General features: G+C 48.4%; 4 protein-coding genes and 1 long non-coding RNA gene across 10 annotated transcripts in view; 1 reads left to right on the top strand and 4 right to left on the bottom strand.

Moving 5' to 3' along the window:
• Positions 1 to 14,796, top strand: part of LOC130605740 (uncharacterized) — a 29,188-nt gene extending 14,392 nt beyond the window's left edge. For both annotated transcript variants that reach the window (XR_008973775.1, XR_008973776.1), the window contains 2 exons: positions 9,531 to 9,583; positions 13,808 to 14,796. This is a non-coding gene — a long non-coding RNA (uncharacterized LOC130605740). The remainder of the gene's footprint in view (positions 1 to 9,530; positions 9,584 to 13,807) is intronic.
• Positions 60 to 2,702, bottom strand: HOXB5 (homeobox B5). The gene is made up of 2 exons (XM_057421457.1): positions 1,803 to 2,702; positions 60 to 832 (listed from the first exon to the last, which is right to left on the bottom strand). The coding sequence occupies exons 1-2, from the start codon at positions 2,350 to 2,352 to the stop codon at positions 585 to 587; spliced, it is 798 nt and encodes a 265-aa protein (XP_057277440.1). The 5' UTR covers positions 2,353 to 2,702; the 3' UTR covers positions 60 to 584.
• HOXB6 (homeobox B6) lies at positions 5,123 to 14,652 on the bottom strand. Its single transcript, XM_057421464.1, has 3 exons — positions 14,513 to 14,652; positions 7,226 to 7,812; positions 5,123 to 5,928 (listed from the first exon to the last, which is right to left on the bottom strand). The coding sequence occupies exons 2-3, from the start codon at positions 7,632 to 7,634 to the stop codon at positions 5,669 to 5,671; spliced, it is 669 nt and encodes a 222-aa protein (XP_057277447.1). The 5' UTR covers positions 7,635 to 7,812; positions 14,513 to 14,652; the 3' UTR covers positions 5,123 to 5,668.
• Positions 14,797 to 17,050: 2,254 nt separating the features above from the next.
• Positions 17,051 to 22,657, bottom strand: HOXB7 (homeobox B7). 4 transcript variants are annotated; one of them, XM_057421460.1, is made up of 4 exons: positions 22,459 to 22,657; positions 21,824 to 22,052; positions 20,813 to 21,166; positions 17,051 to 18,015 (listed from the first exon to the last, which is right to left on the bottom strand). In XM_057421460.1, exons 2-4 carry the CDS (start codon positions 21,930 to 21,932, stop codon positions 17,762 to 17,764), a joined length of 717 nt encoding a protein of 238 aa, XP_057277443.1. In that variant the 5' UTR covers positions 21,933 to 22,052; positions 22,459 to 22,657; the 3' UTR covers positions 17,051 to 17,761. The 4 variants fall into 4 exon arrangements, with proteins under 4 accessions (XP_057277443.1, XP_057277444.1, XP_057277446.1 ...); XM_057421461.1 differs by having other exon boundaries at positions 21,824 to 22,049; XM_057421463.1 differs by lacking the exon at positions 22,459 to 22,657 and having other exon boundaries at positions 20,813 to 21,095; positions 21,824 to 21,969.
• A 73-nt stretch (positions 22,658 to 22,730) lies between these two features.
• Positions 22,731 to 26,775, bottom strand: HOXB8 (homeobox B8). 2 transcript variants are annotated; one of them, XM_057421458.1, is made up of 2 exons: positions 24,719 to 26,775; positions 22,731 to 23,947 (listed from the first exon to the last, which is right to left on the bottom strand). In XM_057421458.1, the coding sequence occupies exons 1-2, from the start codon at positions 25,137 to 25,139 to the stop codon at positions 23,640 to 23,642; spliced, it is 729 nt and encodes a 242-aa protein (XP_057277441.1). In that variant the 5' UTR covers positions 25,140 to 26,775; the 3' UTR covers positions 22,731 to 23,639. The 2 variants fall into 2 exon arrangements, with proteins under 2 accessions (XP_057277441.1, XP_057277442.1); XM_057421459.1 differs by having other exon boundaries at positions 22,731 to 23,944.
• Between the last annotated feature and the right edge of the window lie 231 nt (positions 26,776 to 27,006).

Raw genomic sequence — 27,006 nt, 5'->3', positions numbered from 1 at the left:
TTTTTTTTTCTCTTTTTTGCCTTTTTTTTTTTTTTACATTTTTGTTTGGGTTTTTTAGCTTATTTTTTTTTTTTCTGCCACTGTAGTGCAGGAACCCCCTTTTCTAGCTTAGGCAGAGAAGAACTCACCCAAAAGCAGTAAACTCAGGAAAGGGGGGGGGGGGGGGGGTATAAAGAAAAGAAACCGAACAAATAAACAACCGTATCTGTTCTCGATTTATAAATAAGTTATAACATTTAAAGGGCTCACATAAAACATGCTAGCTTTCCAGAAAGCATCAAGAGAGCACGGACACAGACATTTAGAAGAACAAGAGCATGAGGAGCATCTGGAAATAAAATTTAATTATATATATAAAAAAAAAGGAAAAGATTTAAACCCCCAAATTTAATAACAAACAGAACACGACATGGACTCAGTCTGGGAGAACGGTACCATACGCGTTGGTTTAGAATATCAACAACATGCCGAAAGGAAGGTGCCTCACTGTACAGTACTCGGAAACTAAGATCTGCGCTTTATTTATTTATTTACGGATTTCTTTCTCGCCTCCTCTTCTTCCCTCGATATTCCTCCTCTAGACTTTATGGCTGAAAGGCGCTGCCCGCCGAGGCTAAGCTCATGCTTTTCAGTTTATTATCCTTCTTCCATTTCATCCTCCTGTTCTGGAACCAGATTTTGATCTGGCGCTCGGAGAGGCAGAGAGCGTGAGCGATCTCTATTCTCCTCCTGCGGGTGAGATATCTATTGAAGTGGAATTCCTTTTCCAACTCCAGGGTCTGGTAGCGAGTGTACGCTGTCCTCGCCCTCTTCCCGTCTGGTCCAGTCATGTCTGAATAACACGGACAACAGCGGGGTTGGGGTTTTGCTTTCTGCTAAGATTTTTGTTATCCTTAAGGCTATATAGATAGATGTATATATTGTAAAACCGAGGTAAAATACTCGCCTTCTTCGGGCAGCTTGGAATGCTGTTTATTCCCCAAATAACACCCCCCCCTCCCCTTTCTCGCACACCCCCAGACACGTGTAAACCCCCCCACCCTCGGCCCCTCCAGAACCGACATTCCCAACTCAGTGTTCATAATTTAACTGGAGAAGCGAGATTTTGCATCTTCCCTTCCCCCCCCCCCCCCCGCCCGGGTGTTTCTGGGTCTCTTTGCAGGGGGTTCAGGTTTAAGGCTCTTTTCTCCAGGAGAAAACCGGGCCAAGTGTGTGTGTGTAGTTGGGGGGGGGGGGGGGGGATGATGATGATGTCTCTCTGTTCTTCTGTATCTCCTCGCAATTTTGGTTTTGTCAAGAGCAGATTGTCAAGAATACACCCAGCAAAATAAGAGCAGGAAAGGACTGAGAGACCCATCTGTGCATATAATGCCATTTTAATGGTCAATTCTTTCCTTTCCTCTCCCCCCACCCCCAAGGAACACCCCCTTCCCTCAATTTTTAAATTACCTTCTCCCACCATCCACATAGAGCTACGAGCTGAAAATAAGCGCCCATTTCGCGGAGAGAATAGCGAAAGTAAAACAAAATCGCCCCCCCCCCCACCCCTTAGAGGCGCCAGAGGCAGCTTTAAAGCAGCGATCAGAGCAAGAAATACAAAAGCAATAAATAGCTGCGTTTCTGATCAAAGCGCCTCCACGGAATAAAAGGAAGGGGAGAAAAAAGGGAGTGGGGGGGGGTGTGGGGGGAGGAGGAAAAGGGGAAAGGAAATTAAAAAACACACTAAAACACGAGAGAAAAGGAGAGGGGTGTGAGAAAATAAACAACGACAACGACAACGACGGAAAAAGAAGTAGCTGTACCATGGCTAATGTGAAGTTTCCTCATCCAAGGGAATATCTGAGGTGCCTGCCCTTCTGTTGCTGCGGTGGAGGTCGCGATGGGCTCTGCCTGTGCTCGGGGGATGCTGCTGCTTATTGGAGTGCCCTCGTCGGCTCCCGAGGACGCGCTGGTCTCGTCTAGTTCTGTGAAATTTGTGTTGGTGGTGCTGGCAGAAGGAGCTTGGTCGGAGGGGGACGGGGCGGGTTTGCCTCCATGGCTCTCGCTGTTGGAGCAGGGAAGGGAGTCGGGAGAAGATAAGGAGCAGCTAGACGCCTGTCTAAACCTGCTCTCCTGAGCTGGAGAAGGGAAACCGCGGGAGCTCTCCCCCACAGCCCCAAAGTGGCTGGAGGAGGCTGAGCGGTTGATGCTAAGGTCCATCCCATTGTAGTTGTAGCCATAAGAGCTGGAATGCATGGTGCTTGAATCTCTGTAAGAACCGTTCATGGAACTGCTGGTCCCATAATTTAGTAACTGATAGTCGGGGCCATTTGGGTAGCGCCCTGAGAACGAGTTTACAAAGTAAGAGCTCATTTGGGTTATTTTGGAGGGCTTGATTTGTGGCTCGTGGTCGTTATAACCCTGTGCTTGACGATTTATGATGTATTAATGAATTATAGCGATGCACTGTACTTCGTTTTTGCTATGTATGCGGCCAAATATGGGGGGGGGGGGGAGGGTGGGGGGTGCGTTTGGGAATCACGTGCTTTTGTTGACCAGTCGTAAATTCTCACTGATGACCTCAAGAGGTAATTCATGCTCTATGGTTACAAATAATGACGATCGCGGAGTCGTTTAGGCCCGAGTCGGTGCGCGGCGCCCCGAATCCCCGTGCGCGCCGCTGCCGCTCTCGCCCCCCACCTTGGCGGAGCGCGCCACCTGCCGGCCGAGCGGGGCGCCGCGCCCAGGGGGGGCTGGAGGGGGGGGGACACCCCCGTACCCCCAAATTCACCCTCCGCTACACAGCCCCCTTCCTTCTGCAGTCATTTGCCTTCCTAAAAATCAACGCTGAGATGAAAGCGGGGAGGGGGGGTGGTGTTGTTTCGCCGCGGCTGGCGTGTCCGCGCTCCCCCCCGTGGGTCTTCTCGCCCGGCTCCTTTTCTTTATTAAACTCTTAATTTCTTCCTTTGTGACACCGTTGGGAAGTTCGGAGGCAGGGGGCGAGGTGCCTTGAGCACGGGGGGGTTCTCCTCTGTTAATATCTGCGGGGGGAAAGGGGGTACGGTGAAGCTGCGCTGGGGGTGCTCGGCTGCGTGGGGTTTTTTCGCGTGGTTATGGTCAGAAAAGTCGAGCGTTGCTGCACGCTGAGCGTGGACCAGGGATGCGATCGCACCTTAATTCTGGAGGGGGAAAAAGAAAAGAGGAAAAGGGGGAGAAATAAATGGAGGGAAAGGAGAAAAAGGGAACGTCCTGCCGGTGGAAGTGTTGACAACGTCGCTTTTGGGATATTCTCGTTCCTGAGCGTTTTGCTTCCTCTTTGAACACAGCATTGTGCTACGTGCTTTTTCCTTTCCATTTGTTAACCTGCAAGGAATATTGGGGAGCAAAAGCACCTTGAAACTGGTAAAATTGGGAAAAACGTTGTGAAAAAGCTGTGCTTTGTTAAGCATTGCTTCCTTTTTATTTTCCCCTTCTTCTCTTTTCTCTCTCTCCTTTCTTTCTCTTTCTTTCTTTCTTTCTTTCTTTCTTTCTTTCTTTCTTTCTTTCTTTCTTTCTTTCTTTCTTTCTTTCTTTCTTTCTTTCTTTCTTTCTTTCTTTCTTTCTTTCTTTCTTTCTTTCTTTCTTTCTTTCTTTCTTTCTTTCTTTCTTTCTTTCTTTCTTTCTTTCTTTTCTTTCTTTCTTTTCTTTCTTTCTTTCTTTCTTTCTTTTTCTTCCCAAGGCAGTTTAGGAATTTCATATGCTTGTCTGCAACTCATTGGAAATTATGCGCCATATTGAAAGTGACATATAATTATAATAATTACGGGCAATGAAAAGCGTGGCAATAATAGTAAATGTCCTACAGCTGTGAAGCTTCTGCATGAATTGATTTTAAAAGTGAGTGACATTAAACCAGCTTGTGGCACGGGGGAATGCATTCATACATAGGTATTCCGTGTGGAGAGTGGGAAAGGGAATGGGAGCCCGGAGGTATCCTCGTTCCTCGCGTTTTCCCCTCGTGAAGCTGCAGAAAACGGTATCCGAAGCAGCCTGGGCTGGTAGCTTGTTTCCAGTCCTAACCCTCAGCAGAACAAGCACTTCCTTTCGTTTAATCCCCCAAACCCAGGAAAAGTTTGCTGTTTGCAGCAGGAGGTTCCTCCTTGGCCAGAGCAGGAGCGGTCCCCAGCCCTCCCACCCCCCCAGCACAGGAGAAGTCACTGGAAACGCTTTCCAGTTCAAATAAAAATCTGCTTTTCTAAAAAAAAGCTCTTCAGACTTAGTTTAGATTCTTTCCCACCTTATTTTCCCCTCTAAATGCAGGCTGTATTCCTGGAGCTGGGAAGCTACTCGTTTCGTAGGGCAAATCCCCTTGAAATCTGGACTTTTTTGCAATACACCTCACTTTGATTTGGGGATATGAAGTAAGGGACCAGATGTTTGAAAGATGCTAGGCAAATGTTAGGTATCTTTGGTAGATAAATGAGAGCATATTTTTGCCTGTTTCCTTGATTTATTATGTATATGGCGAGCGTTTCGTCATAACTCTTTGTACTGTAACAATAAAAAAGAGCGATACTAAAGCAGAATGTCAGCGAGGAAATACTATTGGTGAAAAGGGCTTCCATTTACGATTAGACAAAAAGAGGGAAAACCAGATTTATCTCTCCACTGTAACTTCCGTGTGCTTGGAGTTGCTTGTCCTTGCAGATTAGAAGACATTGTCAGGCAGAGAGCAGCAAGGCTTTCGTTACAGCTCTCTGCTCCTTAAGAATGGCAAGTTCCCTATGGAAAAGGGAAAGATAAGAAGAAGAGCAATAATAATAGTAATAATGACAGGGTGGTGTGCGTGAGCTCGAAGACCTTGTTTTATTAGAGAATTCCATGGTCATACCTAAGACAAACTTCAAACACAACACGTACAAAAATTAATAAAATAGAACTTTTTGCCATTGCTGTTGTTGCTTTTGCATCCTTTTAGGTAGTACTCATTCTTTCAGTAGATTTTCCTTAAAAAAAAAATAATATATATATAAAAGAAACAACAACAACAAAAAAACCCAAACAAAAGCAAACCCAAAATCCTATAATAAAACTAATTCCGAAGACCCCAGGGCTTGATTAATTTACCAAAGGAGCAAAAAAATGAAATAAAAACCCAACTATGTCAACCGTGCAGGAAACATTTTTACAAAATTAAGACAATAAACACCCCAAATGACATATATTGCAGCACTTCCATTAAATACAAGAGTTAGCAGGTTACTAACAGTGACACCAAGGGTAGAAACACAGGTAGGAGTCCTTATTTTTTTTGTCTTTTCTCTTTCCTTTTCTTTCCCTCCTCCTCTCGCTCTCTTCACTTTCGTATTATTATTATTATTAGTTGGGGGGGTGGGGTGAGTGGGAGGCTTGGGAAGGAAGAAAAATCATTAAAAACGCATCTAGAAGCCTGATTTTTTTTTCCTTTTTTTTTTTCCCTGTTTTTTCTTGGATTCGCCGGAACACTGGGAACAGGAATCCATGGCATTGGTGGCCCAAACTTTCTAGCTGTGGCCGCTGCTCAGAGTGCTTGTCCCACCAATGTGCAGGTTCTCCCTGTCCTCGCAGCCAGCCCACACCCCCCTCATCCTCACGGCTCTCACACACTCCCTCCCTCCCTCTCTACTTCTTTAACGTGTTCTTGTTGCGTGTGGGGTTTTAAATACTACTTTCACTCCGCCGTTTTCTCCTCCTCCTCCTCCGCGCTCAGTTGCGAGGAGTTGAGCAATTTATTCTCTTTTTTCCACTTCATCCTGCGGTTCTGGAACCAGATTTTGATCTGCCGCTCCGTCAGGCAGAGGGAATGGGCGATCTCGATCCGCCGGCGCCGGGTCAGGTAGCGGTTGAAATGGAATTCCTTCTCCAGCTCCAGTGTTTGGTAGCGGGTGTAGGTCTGGCGGCCTCGGCGGCCGCTGGGCCCGAAGGAAGAACCTGTGACACCCGCAAAAATAAAAAGGAAACAAATAGGAAACAAATAGGGAAAAAATAGGGGGAGGGGAAGGGGGGGGAGGGGAAAATAAAAGAAATTAAAGGAAAAAAAGGGGGGGGGGAGTGGGGGAAAGCCCCGCGGTTTAGTGGAGCCGCGGAGACACCGGATAATTCGCTGGATTCTAAACTCCTCACCACGGCGGTATGCGGAGGGGTGTGTGCCCGCTCCCCTGCCCTCCAAAGGCTTTGGCCAACCCCAAAATCACCCCATGGGCCGGTGCCCCCATCCGTGCGCGCAAGGGAGCTCCCCTGGCCGGGCCGCACCCGCGGAGGATCCGCAGCCGAGCTGTAGGCAGGGATCGTGCTGCACTGGCCCGGCTGCAGGCAGGGCTGGGGAGACAGGGCAAGATCTATCTGATTCCGGGATGAAAAATCGCAAGGTGTTCTCTCCCCCCGCCCGCCCGCGCTGTTTTCCACCCTACCGGCAACTGTAATAGATCGGAGCATTTAAGCAATAATGAAGTGAATCGATCTGCCCAAACTCTGCATTAAAGAGGACACAACACTTTATGTCCCTGCGCTAATGGACGTCAATTTGGAACTTAAAAGGCAACAAATGCATCTAAACATGGGAAGGAGGGTGGTGAGGCTTTATTATCCCCCCCCTTCTTTTTTTTTTTTTTTTTTCCTGATTGAGGAAACAGCACTTAAAGAAGTCATATATCACCAGGGGGTGGAAAAAAAATTCTACCCAGGCAGACTTTTCATTATGTGTGAGTTTCATTAAAAATGTAGCCCTCTCCTTTCAAATATTTAAACACTTTGATATGATTTAAGTCCAGAGCGAGAAAGGGAGCTGCGTGGGGGTGTGGGTCCGTGTGTGTGTGTGTAAAGTCATCCAGATCTGATTTAGAAAAGATATCTCCCTGTGCGTGTGGAGGAAAGACAGAGACAAATCGCTGTAGCTGAGTGACACGCGAAGTGGAATGTGGGGGGAAATCAGAAAGGGGGGGGTGTTGGGGGAAACACAACATTGGGGTTTAAATGGGGGGGCAAACTTTTTAAGTGTGTATGGAGGGAAGTTTTGGGGGGGGGATACTTGAGCGGTGGGAAGTTTTGGTGCGTGTCAGGAGCAAGTTGGAGCGTCTCGTGCCGCCTAACTTCCCCGCTGGAAGTTTGGGCTCCAAAGTGAAGCTTATTCCTGCTTCCCTCGCGCGCTCTCTCTCTCTCCCTGGCGGTAACAAATAAGAAAGGGGGGGAGGAGATTGATGTATTTATTTCTGTAAAAGAGTAAACTCACTATTGCAAGAGTTCATCCGCTGCATCCAAGGGTAAACCGGGGCGGAACATTTTGGCTCCTCGCTCTCTCCGAAGGCGGCTTTGCCGTGCGCGCAGTCCGCCGTGCGCGGCTCGGGGCCGAGGGGCGCCTCGTCCAGCGCCGGGGGGGCACAGGCGGGGTCCTTCTCCCTGAAAAACCCTCCAGCCCCGTAGTCACAGGCGGAGCCGCGGCTGTAGGCTCCGTTGCTCTGCTGGTAGTAAGGGGAGGAGGTGTAGCCCTTCTCCTGAACGCCCGCGGCTCCATAGGTGGTGGGGTAGTGCCTCAGAGGGTCCGCGTAGCCCGAGGGATACAGCGGGATCTGTCCCAGGAAGGGCTCCTGCCCCGCCGCCAGACTCACCGGGAAGGTCGAGTTGACAAAATAAGAACTCATTGGAAGAAGGCTGCCGTCCTTTCCCGGCTTTATGATTTGTTGTGTTTTATAGTCCAAGTGGTTTAGCTATTAGTAGTATATCGGAGATTGGGTTTTAGCTGAAGGGAGATGGCGTGGTGCCAGCGAGGGACACAAGGAAATACAACCATCTGATCAGGGGCTGACCAATAGCAGGCGCCTGAGGTTGCAAAATAGCACCCATGAGGAGCTGAGATTGCACCAGGGACCCCAAGAACAAACCATCCACCCCTTTTTCCCTGCCTTTTAAACAACAGAAAAGCACCCCCTTAACCAAATATATAATATCTGCCGAAAGAAACATTCCCGGCGAGCTCCGAGCTCCATAAATAAATAAACGTGTCCGTCCCCCCCCCCATCTCCCCCCCGCTCCCCCGGAGCTCTGCGCGGGGGTGTGCGAGAGCTCGTCGCACGGATGGCGGTCTGTGCGCCTACATGTATTTACACACACAGAACAGACACAAATACTCGCTGCAAGTGGGGGGGGGGAAGTCAGTTATTCGCATTCGGAACACTTTAACCCCTAAGTGTTTGCAAATCGTCCTGACATGGCTGCTTACTTCGCTACAGTTACAGAAAAGAAGGAAGAAGGAAAAAAAAAGGGGAGGAAAAAAAGTTTTTTTGTGCGTGTGTATGAACTTTGCGAGGAGATCTCACCGGGCTGTTTAACTTAGATTTGCTATAGGAGAAGAAATCGGGTTTGACAACTTATTTCGGTTCCTGTATGTCTAATTACCAGGGATTAGCACTCCCCGTCCAAGGAAATCCGCTCTCGCTTGAAGCAGACCTTCCCTTTTTCATATATTGCATTTTTTACCTTTGTTTTTCTGCAAAAGCTCCGTACGCGAGAGATAAATGGAAAATCGAAGTATTTCCTTTATCCCTCGTTAAATCCCTATCCCCTCCGGAGTCCGGCACCGCATTGTGCCCTCTTGCGTTTTTTTGTTAATACCAAATCTATGCCCGACCTTTTATGGCTAAGAGGCAGCCCTGGGTTACGGTCCAAAGCTGAGTTTATTGATCGTTCCCGATCGAGATGGGGGGTTTAAGGAGAGCAAAGCTGGCAGTGCGGTGGGGCTGCTGCCTCGGAGGTGCGCACAGAACCCGCGAGTTTGCAGCCCCCTTTGAGCTCATTCCCGTCGCAAAAAAGCAGCCTTTTCTATTTCGCAAAGTTAAAAAGCTGGAAAGGACAATTCACAAAATCTCAAGCAATTCCCGGTCGCCCTAAAAGCTGCCCTTTGCTCTGGGCTGTGCCTCTCTCGGTTTTCCTCGACAGAGATGTGCTTTGCTCTACCTGGTGCATCCCCCCTTCAGATCCCTGTTTGCTCAAGGTAGACTTGGATCTCTGATCTCCGCCTTCCCTCTGTTCACACGGGAAAATCAGAGCCATCTCACAGGAAAAGATAAAAAATAATCAAAAATATCACCAAACGCCACCTAAATTAAAGCCAGGACTGTACCCCGATCATTCGCCTTTTATCAAGGATTCGTTTCCTGTCCGAATTTGTAGCCATCTGTCTTTGAGTCTTACATGCCGTGAAATGACCCGCCTTATAATACGCACTCCCCTGTACTTGAATGTGTGAATGTGTGCGCTCCAAATCTAGAATTACATATATTACATGGTGTCTGCAGAGCTGCCAATGCGGCTCTCACTGACGGAGCTCCAAGTATCTACCGAAGTGGTATCTTATTACGAGCTGATTTATTTTAAACATCATGTTTACAGCAGCAAAGCCAAGATTGTTTCATGCCACGGCTGCAATGAACATTTCGACTGAAACGTAATCCTTATAATTCAAGGAAATAACATGCAAAGGAAACAGTTTTCCATCCTCCACCCCCTTTGACTGATATCTCTTATATTTGTTCTTTCAGAGTTTCCCTTTGTGTATGGAATGGACCCAAACTTACGTAGATCTGCTTTATTGGTATGCAAGACAAACAAAAAGTGAGATTGAAAGGGAACGATGACTAGAGAAGAGGGGGAAAAGGCTGGGATGAGAGCCCGAAGTTAACTGCTGTGCAGGAGCCGAGCAGCTCCAACATTTGATTAGAGAGTTACGCAACATTTGTAGCTCTGAAACCTAGTGATGATCTGGCATCATCAGCTCTGCATGCAAATTTGGGGCTAAGCAATGGGATGCGCTGATAATCCTGTGCGTGAGTACATCTGTTGGAAATGTTTGCTCTCATATTTTCTCTTACTTCTCGGCATCGCTCTGCAAATACATCCCTGGAAACAGGGGGTTGGGGAAGAAAAACCAAACCCTCTCACACCCCCAGGTCCCAATCCTGCTCATCCGAGTGGCCTTGTGGCTGAAACGGGCTTTTTATGTAGTTTGTCAGTCGACATTTTAAAATGCACTAATTAAAGCTGGCCGCTTGCTAATTCCTTCTTGCTGACACCTTCGATGCGCTATAGATAGAAAAGAACAAGTCCTGCCTCTGAGAAGGATGGCTCTAAAGAGGGCTATTTGGGGAAGGAAAAGGAAAGAAGAAAACTTGGTTCTCAACGTCAAAAACAAAACAAAACAAACCCACCAACAAACCAACCAAATCACCCAAAACAAAACAGAAATCAAACCCAAAACCTGTCATAGTTTGAATGTTCCTGAGGGTCAGGCCCGCGGTCTAATTGATTTGCCACCTCTAATACATATTAAATACGAGTAGAGGTCTTAAACCGCACTAAATCTCAGCGAATTGAGTGCTCAGCGCAGAGGTGGATTCCTATTCCCAATTCAATAGCTTATAAAAAATGGAGTTTGAGCCTCTAAAACGTTGCGTTGTTGGTGTAGCTGTTGAGCAGACGCTCTCCCGCCGTCCCCGCTCAAGTCCGAAGGTAAATCCCAACCCGAATTTGCAAATCTATTTTCTTTGGACGCCTCCAGAGCCAGCACGGGGGGGGGGGGGGGGGGGGGCGGTTGGGGTAGGCAGACACGGAGCAGCAGCGGCTGCAGAAAGGAGCTTGCACAGCAGCCCTGAAGTTAGACCCGTCTTGGGGGGGCACCGGTGGGCACGGTTTTGTTCAGTCTCTGGCCTCATCGCCTCAAAAACCAGCACAGGGTTTTTGCTAAGAAGGAGCAATAAAGCGGGGAAGTTGTGAGAGGCACTAGAAGGTGGTATAACACAGTTAACTGCGCTGGGAAGCCGGCTTTCCCCTCCTGACAGACATCACTCATCTGGCAGGGCATAAATAAAGATAAAGAGAAGTATTTACAGTATGTACAACCCCAGCTCTCTGCCCAAGAAGGTCTCGCTTTTTGTCGCTTTGCTTTTCTGGCCAGAGAGAACGCCAATCCCACCAGGCAGAGCCAGGCAGATAGATGAGAGGATTAAAACAACACCCAAATATTTCAACATGCAAACAGAACAGAGCTTTGCTTGTGTGAAAGCTCAACCCGCCAGGAGCTTGGTAGAAAGTTCAGTGCAGTTGGTTCCAATAAAAAATGAAACTCGCTTTTTTTCATGTGGAGCTGGAATTCCCGATCCTTCTGAAGTGAGAACACAGCGGGGGTTTCCCTACCGAGGGACTTATTGCAGCCATAAAGTCAAGCCAACACCACGAAAACGCTTGAAAACCCCCCTTGTTCCTGGAGTCAGACATAGAAAGCTATTGGCAGCAGAGAAACCTCTCTTGTAATGCTCATGTACACCCCAAAACACATCGGAAAAAAGCCCCGACAGAGCCGTGCAGAACTCCAGGGCTGGAGCAGTTAAAACAATGACCCTGAAGGTGTAAAAAAAATATAAAATACCCGCTTTTCCCGCACATAACCGCCTGAAACTTAATTTCCAGCAATTTAAGTTTAATTTACCTGACTTCCCGTGCAGTGCATAATAACCTGGTTAATGGCATCTTTGAAAAGAAGCAATAATAATCTGCCATTGTTCCATTATAGAGTGCAGCTAATTATTAACAACAACAAAAAAAAAAAGGGGGAGTGGGGGGGTCGGGACTGAAGCGGAGGAGAGGGGCACTGGGGGACTCAAACCACATCCAACCCAAGCATTTCTGCCACAGCAAGTTCTGGGAAGTAGTAAGCCGAGGTGGAACATTAGGAAAGCAGGGAAAAGCAGAGGAAAAAGTGAGATGGATCATGTAATGTGAAAAGCGAATGCCGGGGGGTGCTGGGAGTTGCAGCATGGCACAAGTTAATCGTGGCTGTTGCTGGTCAGAAGAGAGAAACTTCACCCCGCCACCCCCCCCCCCCTTTCTTTTTTGCTCTCTTCTTTACCATAGTCCCTGGCATCTCACTTTCTTGGAGAAAATGTCTCTCGTCTGGACATAAACAGTTGCCAGGAAACTGTGTGGCAGGAGGAGAAAACGAGAGGGAGAAAGAGAGCGGGAGGAAGGGAGACAACGAGAAACCTTTGAACATAACAGGCAGGCATTGTCCCTTCAGCCCCCACGGGAGCCCAAGGGTGACTCCTTGGACCCAGCAGCCACCCCCAGGCCGTGCTCCTGACAGACCCCTCGGGGTGACCACTGGGAGCGAGAAATAATAAACGCTCCTTTTAGGATTAGCTAAAAACCCCGTTTTAAACCAGCCTCGCAGCCGTGTTTCACGCTCGGCCACCCGCCTTTCCCACTCGTGTGCATGCGGACACAGGAGGGGCCGCACATGTGTGAGCACACACGTGTTTGCACACGCGTGACTCGGCTTCACACGCGCACCAGCAGAGGTTGGGGGCTGTACGGATCGACACGCGTGTTGGGATGCTCGTGGCTCACATGCGGGTGCACAGGAGCGGGGGCGACCTATGGCTCATGCCCAGCGCCTCTGGGCCCTACGCGGAACTGAGAGTCCGCGCTCGGTGCGGAACCGGGCACCGTGGAGGAGAAGCGAGTCCAGGAGTGGGACCGGAGGCTGCGGTCCCGGGGTGACGGGAATGCAGCCAGGGCAAGGCCCCCCCCCCCCCGCCGGGACACCGGCTGCGGGAGCCCCCCGGGAGCCGCCGGCCGCCGCCGCCGACAGTAGATGGCAGCAGACGGCGGGGAATGGGCGAGCCCCGGCGGCAGCCCCGGGGGAGGGAGCGGCGGGGGGGGCTCCCCTCTACCGCTGTATTTTATCTTCCCTAATAAATAAGCAGGGGAGGATTCCAGGAGGGGACCCGGCCGGGAGAAGCGCGGACACCCCCCATCCCTCCACCCCGGGGTGGGGGGGGGGGGGCACAAGCATTTCTCGTTCATCCCGTGCTGAAATGGTTAAAAAAGACCTGCCCGCAGTGAGATGCGGGATTTCCACAAGTGGTTGACCACGCAGGATAGGGAAAAAATAGGTATAAAAGCGTTTTGGAGCAAGCTTCCTAAATTAAATGATTTTTGAATATATTTTTTCTTACGAATAGCGAAAGAAACAACCCCAAACAACGAACGTGAGGAGGCTTAGGAAAAGGGAGAACAGGCACTTTAACCGGTATTCATTTTTTTCCCCGTGATTTATGAAAAATGTAACAGGTTCGGGAAGAAATAGCTTTTAAAAATGACTTTCTGTTTATTATTTCCGCGGCTTGTGATCATTTACTCTTGTCCACACAATATTCAAGCACAGACAGTTTAGGGCGAGATAAATCGTCACGTCATAAAATGGTTTATGCTTAAGTAATGAATCTCTCCTTACTCAATCTCGCTTCACTTCCGCAGGCTCTTACATTATCTTATTTAAAAATCACCTCGTAACAGTAGCAATTAGTACAATAATTCAATCCCCCATGAAATCTCGCAAAAACAAGAAGATGAAACCCTCCACATTTAAAATCACAGGTATCCCAGACAAACCTTTTCCTAAACCCGAAGATAAGCGTTAGGGTATCACAGAGTGAGGGGAGATTTGCGCATTACCGGGTATGGAAAAGCACCGCCACGCCGTGGGGCTCAGACCCGAGCCAGTATTCCGGCCGGGAAAGCCGTAAAACCCCATTAACACCGCGGAACGCAATTAAATACATGGAGGTTTATTGCATCGCAACGTCAGCTTCATTTGGGAGTTTCACAAGGGGGGGTGTGTGGAAATACAATGAGAGCGCTGCGCTCGGGGTTGGCTTCATTCTTATTACCTTTTTTTTTTTTCCCCTTTATTTTTTCCCTTTCTTCCTTTTTTTTTTTCTTTTTTTTTTTCTTATTTGTTTTCTTTTTAACTAATTTCCAGAGCCTTATTTTCGAGGCCGCCGCGAGCTGCCCTCTCCGAAGAAACCACCCACATAATAATGACCCTGGAGAGCAACGCAAAACCCAACTGGCTTCCACACAAACTTCGCCAAATGACGGGGCTCGCCTGAGGAACAGGCGAACTGGCAAAAGCTTCTGCGAGGGGAGAAAAAATAAACCACCAGAACGACCCGCAAAGGGTTTGCTATTTTTTTAAAGGCAGTATCTAAAAGCCTCCACCACCAAGCTCCTGCAAAATCCTTCACTCCAAGTCTACTATCTCCAGGTGACCTTAAAGGCTTTATTTTTCCTTCTTATTCCGTTGTTTTATTTGTTCTTTTCTTCCTTATTTCCTTTCTTATTTTAATCCTCTGTTTCTTTCTCAATCTCTCTTCCCCCCCCCTTATTTCTTTCTATTTTCTTCCTCTATTTCTTCCCTTCATTCTCTCAATGTCTCTACCTTTTCCCCATCCCTTTTTCTCTCTCCCTTTCTTTCGCCTTTACACTACGCTTTTCAAGGAAAATTGTCACACAGATTTCCACCACCCCTGATTTCTTAAAGTGCCTCCCTTTTTCATCACCCCACCCTTTTCTTTCTCCCCCACCCCTGGACAGAGAATATGTGGAATGGAATAGAAAAGGCAGCTTGACAAATGCATTTTCTCAAAGAAAATATTAAACGAAGAGAAGCGTATTATTCCCTTACCTTTTGACGTCCATTTCTGTGGCATAAGTAAAATAGGGAGGGAGAGGGAGACAGCGTTTGCTTATCTGTTAGCTGACAAATATTGTCCCAACCTGAGAGCCGTCGGTCGCCTCTCTGACTTGTGAGAGCTTCTTGCATTTCTGTCATTTGCATAGAAAATGGAGCAACTTCCCTCTTTGAAAAATGATAGCCTCCACTCGGTCCAGAACCTCCTCTGCCCCTCCATGGCTACCGAGATTCCAGATCAGCAGCAAATTAAGAGAGGAATTAAAAAATAATAATAATAATAATAAAAAATCAAAATAAAATGAATAACCAAAAATCCTACAACTCTTTTCCTACGTGCGTGCGGAGATGGGTGCCTGGGGGTGCGTGCGGGTGTGTGCAGGGCTGCTCCCCCCTCCCCGCTCCCCTCTTTTAGCCCTATCGAGCTTATACACAAAAGTAAAAAAATATAAAGAGGCGAGAGCCCTATAGAGGACACTGATCCGACCCAAGGTGCAGCGGACAGAAGAATGGTGCAATATAACCACATGGGAAATAATAAAAAGTTCATGTTCACGGTTAGCAGTCCACATGACCGGCTCTGGCCAATCCCAGAACCCAGCCACTCATAAAGTTCTATCACAAAGTTGTAAATTTTCATAAAACAACAAGGAATTTATTGCATTTCTTCATGACCGGTTTAACAGCAGCCTTTTTCTTAGCCGCCATCTTTTTTCTTTTAAACAAAAATAAAAGAATATAAAAGGGGGTTCAGGGATTTCCAACCCCCCCCTTTGGTTTGCATGGGGGGGGGTATGTGGAGGGCAATAATCGAAATGCTCTTCACACGTTAGGCTAGGAACAATGAGAGCCCCCCCCAGAATAAAGAGCTTGAGGCTGGCGTTGGTTTTTACATGGGGAAAGGCGCAGTAAAACAGTGGGGTTCGCTGGGATTTGGATGTCTTTTTTTTTTGCTTTCTTCCTTTTTTCTTGATGCGATTGGGATCGTTTCTGCTGAAAGGGGCAATTATCAGAATTTGGAGGGGGGGGAAGGGAGGCAAATAGAGGCAATGAAAGCGTGGCCTTCGGCTGGGGGGGTCGGGCCAGACACCCCCAAAGAGCCCCCGGAACCCCTTCCGAGCCCCCCGCAGCCCTTGTTATAGCAGGGTGCGTCTGTGTGCTCCGGTAAGGTGGGTCACCCCGCGGGAACCCCCTGCCCTGGCTTTAGCACATGGAACTGTGACTCCCTTTGCCTTATTTTCATGGAATTCTCCCCAGTTCCTACTCGCCCCCCCATCCCGCTCAGAGGTCGGTGTCAGGGGGGGCCACTGCAGTCCGGGAACCGGGGGGGGGGGGGGGGAAGGGAGGGGGAATATCTGGGACTGCTTCTCCTTTTTTTCCCTTTTCTTCCCTTTTTTTCCTTTTTTTTTTTAGTTTTTCTTTCCCTTCCCCATCCCCGCTCTGCACAGAGCGCTCCCGAAGAGGGATTGCACCAAGGGGTTTCACCAAGGAAAAACGGAAATTTCCCTCTATTTTCCCTTCCTTTTCAGCGTGCAAACCCCGTAATAGCTGCTCCCCTTAATGACGGGCTTCCCATAATTAGTACATCCCGCGTAGACTGCGAGTTTGTGCTGGAGACGTGGGCGCGCAGATGCTTGACGTGGCGTCTTATTTGGGGTAAAACCTGCTAAAGGATGCGCTGCGCGCCTTCACTTTGGGCATGGAGCATCGGTGGTTGTGGGTGGTGGAAGATGGGGCGGGGGGGGACATGGAGAAGGTGCAAAAAGGCCCCGCTGGCTGCTTCCACCATGGGCTGCGATAGGTTTTTCCCCTTGTGCATCTTGCGCAATGCGTTTTATGAGTAAATTACGCGGAGCCTCCGAGGGAGGAATCCGCAGCTTTACTGGCAATGTAAATAAAGAGGCGGGAGGGGGAAAGGGAGGCGGAGGATGCGCCCCTGCGCAAGTGCTTAGGTTTACTCTCCTTTTGTTTTGCATTGTTGATTTTTCCTGCCTTTAATTGCTTTAATTTCTTTTATGCGCGCTTTGATGCTAAACGCTATTTGGGGCTGATGAAAGAGTTCCAGTCCGCAGGAAAGTAATTGAAGGGCGGAGGGAGAACCGAGACAAAATAAAATCCTAAAGGCACTGCGAAATAGATAGAGTTTCTGCAAATTAGTTACGAGAAGAAGAAAATTAAAACCAGGAGCGGAAAGACCATTTGGGGTGATTCTGGCTTCTTTACGTTCGCCTTTTATGCCTTGTCTTCTTCAGTCACAGCGCCAGCGCAGTCACAGGGGCAGAATGGAGACCAATCCACCTTTAGAGCCCCGAATGTCAATTTTACATTACTGTATTCGCCAAATCTATTGGAAAGGTACTACAATTTTCCAAGGAGTGACTGTCCTAAAATAGGAGAGAAGTTTAGGATGATAGATCGGGGCATGTATTAATCTGAAAGGTTCTTTTAGTACATTTATTTGAGATGGGAAAAAGCAATTGTAAAAGCCCGTATGTTATTTTAAAGAAGAAACCAAGTAGGAACCTAACGCGGTTGTGGATTATTGGAGATTTCCTTTTTATTTCGAATAATAATAATCACAGACAAGGGTAAAAAAAAAAAGCAACGCGTCGCCATTAAATAATTTGCTACTTTGATATACAACATCTTAGGTAGCACAATATTAATTCATCTTCTTTTGTGTTTTTTGTTTTCGTAGAGACTTGAACAACGAAGAAATCCAGATAAAAATATACACAGAGGAAAGAGCATAGCAGGGAGAAAAGAACCGCGGAGGTTGCAGGGAGAAGGAGTAACCATCATTCCCATTATGTACAGGACTCTATACGCTAAGCAGAATTTGCATTCAGACTTTTCAGATCACGTTTTCTAAATTAAAGGTGCTAAACACGACCACGTTACTTCATACCGAAAATACACAGCGAAGTACAAACGGAGCTTTACCAATTACTTGGACTATAGGAAGACTCACATAGAAAAGTGTGTCTATTCTGACTCTAAAGCCACAGGAATAGGTAGATCATCATTCTATTGTACAAAAAAAAAAAAAAAGAGAAGACTTTAATATAGGTAGTATTTTTTTCAGTGTCATGAAACACAAAGTATCATTCCTAGGGTTTTTAATTACTTATGGACTTATCATTTATCTATTTTAATATATAGTCTTTTTTTTTCTATGTGTTTTCCCCCTCTTTCCTTCTCGCGTGGGTTTCCACGTTTCCTGCCTCCATCTCTTGCCCCTTTTCACTCTTCCTCATCGTCCTCCGCATCTGGTTTTTCCTGGCTGTTGGAGCCGGAGCAGGCAGTTTTATTTTCCTTTTTCCACTTCATGCGCCTGTTCTGGAACCAGATTTTGATCTGTCTCTCGGTGAGACACAGAGCATGGGCGATCTCGATGCGTCTCCTCCTCGTCAGGTACCGGTTGTAGTGGAATTCCTTCTCCAGCTCCAGGGTCTGATACCTGGTATAGGTCTGGCGGCCGCGTTTTCTGTCGGTGCCTGCGAAATAAATGGAGATTCGGATCAGATGGGGCGGCAGGGAGAGATGTTTTGTGGGCTTATGGTCTAGTTGCTCTCTCACTGCTGCCTTTGGGCCCCATGGAAGGACAGAGCCCTCGGAGGAACTGTGCAACCTGCGACATCCCTTCTTTGAATTTACAAGACCGATTCCTTCTGCTCGAGGCTTTCCCCTCCACGTTCTCAGGCCCCAAACCACCTCAGCTTTAATTCCCCTTCATCTCGGAAAAGCGAGCCGTGTTGTTTTTTTTTGGCGTGTCTCCGAACGAACAGCAAACTTCAGAAAGTTTCCTGCCCTCGCAGCACGGCTCAAACACTCAGCTCCTGCTTTAATTTTCATTTAAACACCACCGATTTTGGCTGGTTGGGGAATAAATATGGAACCGCAGCCGAGCAGAGCCACAGACGCATCTGCTACCTACACAAATCCAACTATTTGTCCTCTCTTAAAGCTGTCATCAGGGTGCCTGCTTGGAAGGTGTGTGATGATCTTAATTATTTCAGGGGATGTTTTGGGCCAGGCAGTGACTTCTGGGGCTGGCAGGGGAGCTGCTACCCCTCTTGCAGGGGGGTACATGGATGAGAAGAGCCTCAACACTCCCCCCACTCTTCCTCTCACCCCCAGCTGCCTGCAGCAGGGCTTGGAAAGGGCCCAGCTCCTAATTCTCCCTTCCACCAGACATTTCCTGCAGCCTGATTGGAAATAGTTCTACAATATGGTGTTTGTGATCCCAACTCTATGTTATATGCAAATGCTACATATCTCTCTAGTATAACATATTCCTTCCCCGAGCAGAGGTGATGGCGAACAGCAGCTCCCGGCCTCTTCTCCACACATTCCACTGGACTCCTCTTCTTCTTCCCTTCTTTTTTTGTTCTTTTTTTCCCACCCCTCTTTCTTTTTAAAAGAAGAAAAGATCCAGTCATTAAAAGGAGAGGGATAAAAAAAGGCAAAATAGCCAGGCTAGCTGTAAAGTAAAACTGTGCAGGTCGTGGAATGTGGGTTGTAAAATCCGCTGAGGGGAGAGCCATAAACTGCTGCTGAATAGGGATGACAACTCTATCTCTGCTCGCTGATGAAATTCCACAAGCGCGATCGCACAGTGGGCATGAGGCACGGGAGCGGGGGGGGACGACGACCCCTCTTTTACGACCGAGGTCGAGTTTCTCTGGTTTTAGGCTCAGCAGATCCCAGAGTATCCCAGGTTTTTTGAGTGCAGGACCCCACGTTTACCCTGTTTCCTCTCCAGTGTTGACCCTCGCAGCGTCACAGACTAAACGGGGGTGAAGAAGGGGGGGGGGCTTCTTAAATCTAAAGCCAGATAAAAGCAGAGATGAAGTGTTTATGACCAGAAATATTTGGTCTTTGATAAACCCACTGTAAAACTGCATGAATTATGGAGCAGGTAATGGAAAGAACTGACCACCAAATAAGTGTGAGGGTAACTCCTGCCTTTATAAGCTTCTGTACATTGGCTGCTTCGGTGTTTTCCTTTCCCTGGGCTTCGCGGGGAGCCTGGCCCACAACCCCTCAGCCCAGGGTCACTAAGACCCATTCCGAACGAGTCTGGCAGGGCAGAGACGAGGCCGGGACGGCTGAAGATTAGACTCTCGCCTTCCCATCTGCTCCCAGCTGGGACAGCAGCGCCTTCCACATCCCCCCGCTTGGGATTGCACTCTTGTAAACATCATCACGCGTGCACAAGGACAGAAGCCGGGCTGCTCCGAGAGGGGGGTTCACCGTCAAGGGGGAACTCGGGGAGACCAAAGCAGAGACCGAGGAGGGAAACAGGGAGAGCCGGTGCCGCTCCCGTTCGAGGGAAATGGATATTTATTAAACATTAATTGACATTAATACCCTGGGACGGAGCGCTCTGGGGACCGAGGGCAGCGGCTCCGAGACACAGTGTGTGCGTGGGGCATCGTGTCTCTGCGTCGGGCCTCCCCCTCTCCGCTCTCGCGGAGCGCTGCGCGGCCTTCCGCGGGGCTGCGCTGCTCTGCTCACCGGCAGGGCCACACCAAGCGCCCCGCGGTCCCCACGGAACCTTTGCACCGCACCCCTCCGCAATGAATTTTTTCAGGGTGTGACATAGCTAAACATGCTCTCTCCACTATATCCATGCGTCCATCCATCCATCCATCCACCCATCCATCCATCCATCCACCCATCCCTCCCTCCCTCCATCCGGATTCCGACCGGAGTGTCACGGTTTTGAGAGCGGGGCTTTTTAATCGCACCGGGAATGATGTGCTGCTGTTCCCGATGGAAACGCGCTACGGTTAATTGCGGCGTCCGGGATATTGTGGCTGGGGGAGTGAGGGGAGGGACTGGCAAATGAAGGTTTTGCAGACTAACAGAAAACAAAACAAGCTTGCAAGCGCCTCCCATAAATAGTTTCTTTCAGGATCTACATCTACATGGGGGTATCACCATCTCTATCCTGTAAATAGAGAAGAAGGGGCTGGCCATTATTTCTGCAGCTCTGCCTGTCCCCTCTAAGACAAACTGCCTTTTGCACGGCACATACACAGCCCCAGCAACACCAATAAATATTTAAAGCTAAAAGGATGGCTTTATGGCACGAGGGGGGGTGGGGTGGGGTGGTCGCTCTCCCCCTCTCTCTTTTGAAGATGCATTTTCAGTGAAACGTCATGAAAGGAGTTGGGGACAATTCCCCCCTCCCCCTCCTCCACCCCCCCCCCCCCTCCGCACTCCATCAAATAATTTACACTCCCTCCCTCCCCCCGGGCTCCTTTCTTTAGGGGGGCTGGGGCTTACCTGTGCTCCTCATCCAGGGGTAGATGCGGAAGTTACTGTCGCTTTGCAAATCTGAGTCCCTTTGGTCCGTTTTGCTGCAGTTCTGCTTGGAGGCATCTCCCGGGCACATCATGGAGAGGTTTTGCTCGAAAGGGGAACAGTGCATGTTGAAGGAGCCGGGCTCCAGGCCGTAACCGGAGGAATACATGCTGGGGGGCTGGGGGTGCACGGCGCTGCCGCTGGAGTACAGCCCGGGCATGGAGGCGGCGAAGGGAGGCGTGGATCCGGCCCCATAGCCCGTTCGCTGGGTGTTGGAGGCGAAAGCGCAAGAAGTTTGCTCGGGAAAGACTCCGGATGGGAAAACCGAACTTGCGGCTTGATATTTAGAAAATAAAGCATTCGCATAATACAATGAACTCATAATTTGGCCGGGTGATTTGTAGGTCGGGACGTTTTAGTGTCGGTTTTACGAGGTACCGTGATATATTACGGAATTAGAGTCCAGATTTACACCAAAAGGAGCCTTTTTCCTCCCGGCCCGGTGACGCGCGGGCACGTGGCTCCGGCGGCGCCAATCGCCGCCCGCGCCCTCCTCGGGGGCAAAAAGCTGTAGAGCTGCTGGATTTATAAAATATGATAAATAATTGATGCGATATAAACCCCTCCAAGATCTATGCTGGAAGGGGTGAAATTGTGCTGGAGTCGATAAGCAACCTGTAATCAGTTTTCAGCTCAGAATCAGACCGAGGGAGAAAGAGAAAAGGGGGGGGGGGGGGTAAAAGCACGTTGCTGATAAACCAGCGTCTCCCTCTCGGTCTCTCTCTGCTGGAGGAAAAGGAAGGGAGCTCTATTTATCCCTTTATTGATCCCGTCTAAAATTCCCTCCTTCTCACCATTTCCCCGGCTCCGAGGTACTTTTTCACAAGACTGTACATAATTCCCTCCCCCCACTGACCCTCTTCCCCCTCTTGCCTCCCCCCCACCCCCCCCCCAAAAAAAAAAAAAAAAAAAAGACAAATGTCTCATTGATACCTAATAGTTTAATAGTTTCAGGGCTCTTTTTTTTTCCCCAAATGCCATTCAGCTCTATCTGTAATTTATTCCAGTGCCACAGGCTTTGAGCTTCGTATCGAGCTGGCATTTGCTTTTCTTGTTGCGAAAAAGGAGTGTATACAGATCCCTTGTTCGGCGTGTCAGCGGTTCTGCGGGGCTCAGTTGCAGTTAGAAGTCAAACCTCACCAGCTGGCTGCTTTGATTTCTGCTGGAGAAGCAGGGAGAGCTTCCAAAATGTGGGGTTTTTTTTCCTTTTTTCTTAGGGAGGGTTAGGCAGAAGGCAAAGCTTATACAGGCAGGAGCAGCCACCAGACAATGGGGGCTGTGGACCAGGGGCTGATGCTGCTTCTCCTTTCCCAAGGTTATGTTTCAAGGCGGGGGGGGGGGTGTGCGTCCCCGCGCTCCTCTGCTCCATGGCAGGGCAGCTCCAGGAGCAGAAAACAGCTCAACTGCGCGACTGACACGTCTGGTTTTTTATTGCAAGGAGCTGAGTGGGAGGAAGGGAAAGGAGGACCCGGAGCTGGGCTTCGTCTGGCAGGGCCTGGGGAGGGGGGAGACGGGGAAAGGAGGAAAGAGAAGGGAGGGGGGAAAAGCAGCAAAACAGCAGACGTTACCTTCAGGAAGGATTTCCACACAGCCTCCCAACCTGTCACCACCCAGGAGCTCTGCTGGGAAGCACAACAAGAGCAGGAGCCGCCGCCGCTGCGCGCCCCTCCCCGCGGCGCCCGGCCGCAGCCCGGCCGCAGCCCGGCCCCGCGCAGCCCCGGCCAGGGCAAAGCAGCCTTTGATGGCCGGGCTGCAGCTCCCACACAATTGACTTTTATTTCCTTTCTATCAAAGTGGTCCTGGAGGAAATGGAGCAGGGTAAAAGAATGATGTCACGGGATTCTCGCTTGTAAACTTTATTGTAACTTTCTTCCGCCGCTTCCAGGTTTAGACAATAGAACAAAGTGATGAAAGAACAACAAAATATATCATTAGTTCCCCCAATAAAGTAATTCACGTATACAGTATACATTCTTTTTCACAGTTAACCTAAAGATCACTTTACAACTTGCTTCACTGTGCGCATGCTAACTAAAGGAGAGAAAAAACGCTTTTTTTTCTTGTATTTTTTTCTTTTTTTTCCTTTTTTCCTTTTTTTGAAGAGACATTTAAAAAGTGTGAAAAAAAAAAAAGAAAAAGAAAATGCCGAACCAAGGCAAGGAACAGAAGCAGGGAAAGCAAAGAGAGAAGGAGAGATAACTATAGCATAAATAGGCAGTTTCATGTTGTTGGGATGTTTGTCTCAATAGCTACCTCCAGTACATACAGATAAACCACAACAAAAGAGGTGGAAATTCAACAAAAATCAAAGAAAAAAGTGCACAAATGTAATTTCACGTAACTCCTATAGCATTGAAAGCTAGGTTAACCAACCCACCCCCCCGGACAGAAGAGAGAGACAGAGAGAAAGACAGAGAGAGAGAGAAGATTTCACAGTCATGTTTTACATAAGCTATTGCGTTACACTACCACTAGTTAATAACTGGCAAAAGGCAGGAGAGACCTCCCGACCACTTTTGCATACTGTTCATTGTATCAAAGGATAATCAGGGAAGTGGTGCTTACAGCTATATTGTTTTACAGCAATAAAAGGTTTCTTTTTTTTTCTTTTTTCTTTTTTTTCCCCTTTCTCTTTTCTATGCATTGTTGGTTTTTTTCCCACCCCTTCCTTACATTAACTGCCATTAACGTGGGGCTCGAGGGCTCCGCCACCCCAGCAGCGCTTGCCTTTCAGTCCTTAAAAATCCTTTTATTTCTTGTCCGCCTTCTGTGCTTCCCCTTCCTCGTCCACCTCCTGGGCCCTTTCCATTTTCTGTTTTTCCAGTTCTTCCTGCTCGCATTTGCTGCTGGGAAACTTGTCTTTGTTGTTTTCCTTTTTCCATTTCATCCTCCTGTTCTGGAACCAGATTTTGACCTGCCTTTCTGTCAATCCCAGGGCATGCGAGACCTCGATCCTCCGTTTGCGGGTCAGGTAGGGATTAAATAGAAATTCCTTCTCCAGTTCCAGGGTCTGGTAGCGGCTGTAGGTTTGCCTCCCCCTCCTCCGTCCAGCGGCTGCTGGGGAATTGCAAAGGTTGGGTGGAAGAGGGGAAGAAGAGAAGGAGGTTGAAAGATACATAAACCAGGCTCGGGAATAAGCACACACAGGCTCACACCCGCTCGCACACGCTCACACACACTCACACACGCAGGCACGGGAGGGGGAGGAAGAAAGGACTGGCAGGAGCGAAGGCAGGAAGCGGAGAGGGAGAGGGAAAGGCTCCCGTAGAATATTATACAAGGGAAGATGCTTCTAAAGGAAAAGGGGTGATGGTGGCACGGAAGGGGGGGTCACCCACCAGCCCACTCCGGGCAGCTTAGCTGAAGCCTGCACTTGCACACTTATTATTACCCCCACCATCGCCACCAGCACAGCAACAACAACAACAGAAGGCTCCGGCTCTTTGGGATGCCGCAAAGAGAGAAAAAAAAAAAGAGCTGCAGCCCGGGGAGAAGCAGCAGCACCGTCGAAATCCCAAACCAAACGCAAAACAAAAATGAAGGGGCTTTTTAAGGCTATAAAAGTGCCATAAACTTTAAGGACGCTTCCTTCCACAGAAAGCCAGGCTCGCTCAGCCCCCAGAAGAAAAGGTCTCCTTCAGGGTAATTAAACTATAAAGCAATTTACAAGTGCAAAAGTTTACCCCCATAAAGCAGTAAAATACAGTCACTGGGGAAGAAAAAGGGAGCGAGAGAAAGCGAGCAAGCGAGAGGGGCAGCGAGAAAGCGCGGGGGGCAGCTCTCCGGGCTCGGGAAATGCCTCCTCGGTTCCTTCCCACCTCGCCTCACCTTGCGGGCGCATCCAGGGGAAGAGCTGGGTCGGAGAAGGGCTCTGCTCCGAGCTCTCCGCCTCCTCTCCGAGGCCGCTGGCAGCGAGCTTGCAGTCCGTGTACTGCACCAAGTCCGAGTCCTGGGCGCTGAAGAGGCTCTGCCTTTGCAAGGGGTCGTAGCCATAGAAGTTGCCGGGGTCCCCATGGCACGCCACGGCGCAGGGATTCTGTTGGTAAGGGGAGCTGGAGAGTGAGGATGCTCCGTGGTAGAACTCCTGGATTTGGGTCGGGTGCTGGAAGGTGCCCCCCGTGCTGGGTCCGTACACCACTGTGGGTCTGCCCCCCAGATCCTGAGCGAACCCGCAGTCATAGTAGTTGGGACGTAAGGAGTCCCCGGTTTTGTATTTGGAGAAGAGTGAGTTGACAAAATAAGAGCTCATTTTAATTGAAATAAGAATATTTGTCTGGAGGAGGAAGAAAATTTCACCAAAAAAAAAAAAGGAAAAAAAAAAAAAAAAAAAAAAAAAAGAAGCCAACCAAACCCAGAGCTCGGGAATCTATTAGGAAAAAAGAACGCGCTAAGATGCAAAGCAACGACAGTTTGTGATTTCCAGGAATATAAAAGGAGGATATAATCAAAACTCTAAGCCTGCATGATATTGAATTCCTTCCTCCCCCCCCACCCCTAAAAAAAAAAAAAGTCGCCACTTAAAGAGTTCTCGCTTTACATTTCCAAGAAGAGATGCCAGTTCATAAACAGTTTTCAGTGATTTACTTCAGCGCAAATGAGTTGTTTCATATTTTGCAGTGTCTTTTCATGATCATTTGCATCTATTACCAAAACCTCATCCTATTGGCTTCTCCTTACTCCACACGGACTCTGCACCGCATGATTGTGAAAGGAAGAGTGTGAGAGAATAAAGAAGGAAAAGCGAGCGAGGGGGAGAGAGAGGGAGAGGGAGCGAGAGAGGGAGCGGAGGGGAAGGGGAAGGAGGTGGGGTGAATATACGGATTAAATATGTTTAACTACCTCCATTAATGAGATATCGCTCGCCTCACAACAAATCACATACCTAGGCCACCCAAAAGATTGATTTTTGGGGAGTGTTGGAAAATTAAAGAGTAGCGCTCGCAGTCGTTAATTTCGAAATTTTAACGAGGCAGTTTTAGCCTTTTTAAATGTCAGGGTCGCTTTGGAAAACTGTAAAAGAACACGATTTAATTGCTACCAGTTTTAAAAGGTCCTATAAATGTAATTGGTATTTTAATACAAGTTATCAAATCATACAGCTTCTTACCCTAAACATATTTTAAAACAAACGAGGTAGTCATATTTAACATTTTAATGATCAATTTCCTTATTATTGATAAAGGTTTAACTATCACATGAAGGGAATTGCATTTGTAATAGCCCCAAAAAAGGCTGTAAACTGTTTAACAAACTATAAAACGCCATAAAGCCGGGGATGTTGTTGTTGTTTATACCGCACTACATAAAAGCCGTTAGGATTTTACGAGTTCGTTCTTCCACTGCTATAAACCAGAGGTTTCGATTGGACCCGTCCGCGTTGCAGCGAGATGTTGAGGTGTCAATATTGAATTCAAATGATCAGAGTTTCCCATGTATAAGGTTGACTTTCCGCCTTTCTCCCCCCCCCTTTTCCTCCAGGATTTGGCCAAGATGCGACTGGGGGCGATTGGGACTGGAACTGTCGTGTCGCTTATCGCACCCCGACCAGAACCTGTCTGGTCAGTAGCTGATGGCTGTTCCCTACCTCAACCCCTCCCCAAGAACTTCCATTTTATTTATTTAATTATTTGTTTCATGATACCCCCAATGAAAACTGGGAGGAGGGGATTGAGGGGGGGAGTGTGGGTGAGAGGCTTTCTATTTTATTGGCATTTGGTAACAACGGAGCAAACTTACCCCTAAGATGCCAACGTTGCAATTTTCCACCATCTAAACACACAGGGGGTAGATTTTGAAATTCATTTATCGCAGTCAGCAAATATTACTGAGACGTATTTCAGCTAATAACGACACAACCCCCCAGCCCAGCGCTGCCCCAGCCTCTCACTATCCCAGCTCTATTTTCCGATCCTTCAACCTTCAATAAGACTTAAAGGCACTCTTTTAAACCTCTATTATTTCATTTTTTGCCCCCCCCCCCCCCCCCCCCCCCCCCCCCCCCCCCCTTTGCGCTGGGTAAATTTCTGCTCTTTCCCATTTCATCCTTCTGTGCGGGTTTGACACGGGAAAGGTGAATTAAAAGCGATTTCCCTTGTGCCTGGCTTCAACCGAGGGAC

This window comes from Pezoporus wallicus, unplaced genomic scaffold (genome assembly GCF_028554395.1).
Source record: "Pezoporus wallicus isolate ANWC-B61680 ecotype Strahan unplaced genomic scaffold, APGP_CSIRO_Pwel_v1 contig_13057, whole genome shotgun sequence".
NCBI lineage: Eukaryota > Metazoa > Chordata > Aves > Psittaciformes > Psittacidae > Pezoporus > Pezoporus wallicus.
Note: the sequence above shows the minus strand (reverse complement) of the source record. Positions and strands in the feature narration are given on the sequence as shown.